The 2,607-nt window shown below is 68.0% G+C and overlaps 1 protein-coding gene across 1 annotated transcript; it reads right to left on the reverse strand.

Annotated features, from left to right (window-relative positions):
• Positions 1-4: 4 nt before the first annotated feature.
• Positions 5-637, reverse strand: EMIHUDRAFT_253439 (hypothetical protein; the record flags this gene model as incomplete). The annotated part of the gene is made up of 1 exon (XM_005784194.1): positions 5-637. A coding segment is annotated over one exon (633 nt), but the record flags the coding sequence as incomplete, so codon positions are not given.
• Positions 638-2,607: the final 1,970 nt, after the last annotated feature.

Raw genomic sequence — 2,607 nt, forward strand, 5'->3', positions numbered from 1 at the left:
GCACCGTCTCGTCGGCCGACCCGACGAGTGAGAGAGCGCGCGTCGTCGCAACGCCCATGTGGTGCATCGCCTCCGACGCCAGGTACTCGCGAACCGAGGAGCGAAGCACCGCGCGCCCGTCCGCGTTGCGGCAGAAGGGCGTCTTGCCGGCGCCCTTGAGCTGCAGCTCCCACCGCGCGCCCGCAGAGGTGAGGACCTCGGCGATCGAGACAGCGCGGCCGTCGCCATACCCGTTGCCCGTTGGGCCGGCCCCGTTGGGCTGAACCTCCGAGCCGTAGATGGAGAGCGCGTAAGGCGTCGCCCAGGTCTGCTCAAAGCCGGCCACCGCGTCGACATCGCCCGCAAATAGCCGCACGAACGGCGTGTCGGGTGTGCACTCGCCGGCCGCGATCTCCAGTAGCTCGAGGACCGCCGGGCTGCATGCGATGAGGTACGGCCGCGGCAGTGGAGTGGGCTTGACGATGACGTAGTGGCCCGAGTGCACCTCCCGGGCCTGCTTGTTTGGCGGCCGTGCCTCCGGGTCCGGTTCGAGCTGGTCGATCCAGCTGTTGTCGACGCGGGCGGAGAGGCAGTCGAGCGACCCCTCCGCGGCAGCAGGGCAGGTGCGCCCGGCGGCGAGAGTGCCAAAGGTCAGCATGGCCAGCGCAACGTGGAGGTACCGTGGCGCTTGGCAGCGTTCGCGACGATAGCAGCTATCGGTGCATAGGCAACAGCACCACTACGGCGCAGCGTGTTTTTTCCAAGTTGCAAAGACCTTTTAAGGTGGCAGTCCGGGTTCTGTGAAGAGGGTCGCTCGTCGAATGCGAGCCAGTTCGCTCGCGACGCCGACGCCGACGCCGCCGCCGGAACGACCGCGGCGGCCGGTCGAGCGGCCGCCCCGGCCAGCGGCCGTATCGAGCCTGCCCGTCGCGAAGGTGCGGACCTCACGCGCCCCACCGGCCGCCCGCGCCGCCGCGCCCACGTCGCTCTCTCGAAGCCCAGCGCCACGCCGCTACGACTCCCATCGCGACGACTCCCGTGCTCGCTCGTGGCGCAGGCGATCGACTCCTGACACCCATCGAGCGGATAAGCGCGTTCCCGCCGCGACCCGGTACTCTCGAACGACTTTTGAGGGCAAAAGGTGCCGCCCGAGCCCATTCCCGCCGCCCGCCGCCCGAGATCAGCTGCCACCGGCCAGCGCGCGCGCGGAGACCTGCCGCGAGCGCCTCCGTGGCCCTAGCTGGGGTGATTAGCAAGCGCCTCGGCACTTTAGATTCGCCCCTCGGGCTTTTCCGCGCGCGTGATCAGTCTCGCGTTCTCTCCTTTTTCAGGCGCCTGTTTTCGGCCTCTGAAGAGCAACCGTCGAGGCGTCGATGCTCGCCTCCACGCCCGCGCCAGACCTCCGCGATTGGGGCGCCTTGTCGACGGGATCAATTGTGATTCCGGGCGTATTTTTCTGACACTTTACTCGCACGTCGGCGACTCTTAGTCGCTTCTCCGTGCTAGGAGGCCTCTGTTTTGTGTCCGTGAGGACTAGATCGAAACTAACATTTCGGCATATGCGAGTAAAGTATCAGAAAAATGCGCGTTCGTTCACAATTCATGTGTATATGAACGGTGCCGACGGGTTTGGCGAGCATCGAAGCCGTCCAGGCGCAGCAACGCGACGGTTTCGGAGGCCGACGGCTCCGTTAGAGCCTCCCGAGCGAGGCCGGCGCGGTCACGGTACCGTGGAGGCCACAGACGTCGCCGGAGCGGCACTCCCGGGGCGCCACTCCCTCACCCGGTCAGGGGGGGCCAACCACAGCCCGCCTCACCGTCCGTGGAGCTTCCGTGGTCCGCCGCTTCGGCTTCGATTTTCGACCCTCCCGAGGCTGCTAGAGCAGCCCCGCGGAGCCTCCCGGATGTACCAGCACACCGTCGTCCAGAACGCCGGCGCACGCGCTGCCCAGTGACTGGGCGGGTCTGCCCCGACTAGGGGCGGGCCCAGCCGCGCGGAGAAGACCATCCCACTCGCGGTTCGTCGCACCGTCCGCTCCAGTTTTCGTCTCGAGCGGGTCGCCAGACACCCGCGAGAGCCAGCACCGCGGTCACGGTACCTTGGAGGCCACAGACGTCGCCGGAGCGGCACTCCCGGGGCGCCACTCCCTCACCCGGTCAGGGGGGGGCCAACCACAGCCCGCCTCACCGTCCGTGGAGCTTCCGTGGTCCGCCGCTCCGGCTTCGATTTTCGACCCTCCCGAGGCTGCTATAGCAGCCCCGCGGAGCCTCCCGGATGCATCGGCACACCGTCGTCCAGGATGACGGCGCACGCGCTGCCCAGTGACTGGGCGGGTCTGCCCCGACTAGGGGCGGGCCCAGCCGCGCGGAGAAGGCCAGCGAGCTCGAAACACGTCGCCGCGGCCGGCCGTTTCGCAAGCCTGAGCGGGTCGCCAGACACCCGCGAGAGCCAGCAGCTAGAGCGCCGTCGTAGCCGCAGATCGAGTCGAGGAGCTTGATGTCCACGGTAGCAGTTGTGGAGAGCCGGTGGCACGGTGCGTGTAGACGCGTCGATTGAGGGCTCCCTTTCGAAACGCGACGGGTACGGCTTGACAACTGCCAGGGAGCTTACGAGGCCCCACCTTACTG

Source organism: Emiliania huxleyi, assembly GCF_000372725.1.
Source record: "Emiliania huxleyi CCMP1516 chromosome Unknown EMIHUscaffold_1714, whole genome shotgun sequence".
In the NCBI taxonomy this organism is placed as follows: Eukaryota; Haptophyta; order Isochrysidales; family Noelaerhabdaceae; genus Emiliania; species Emiliania huxleyi.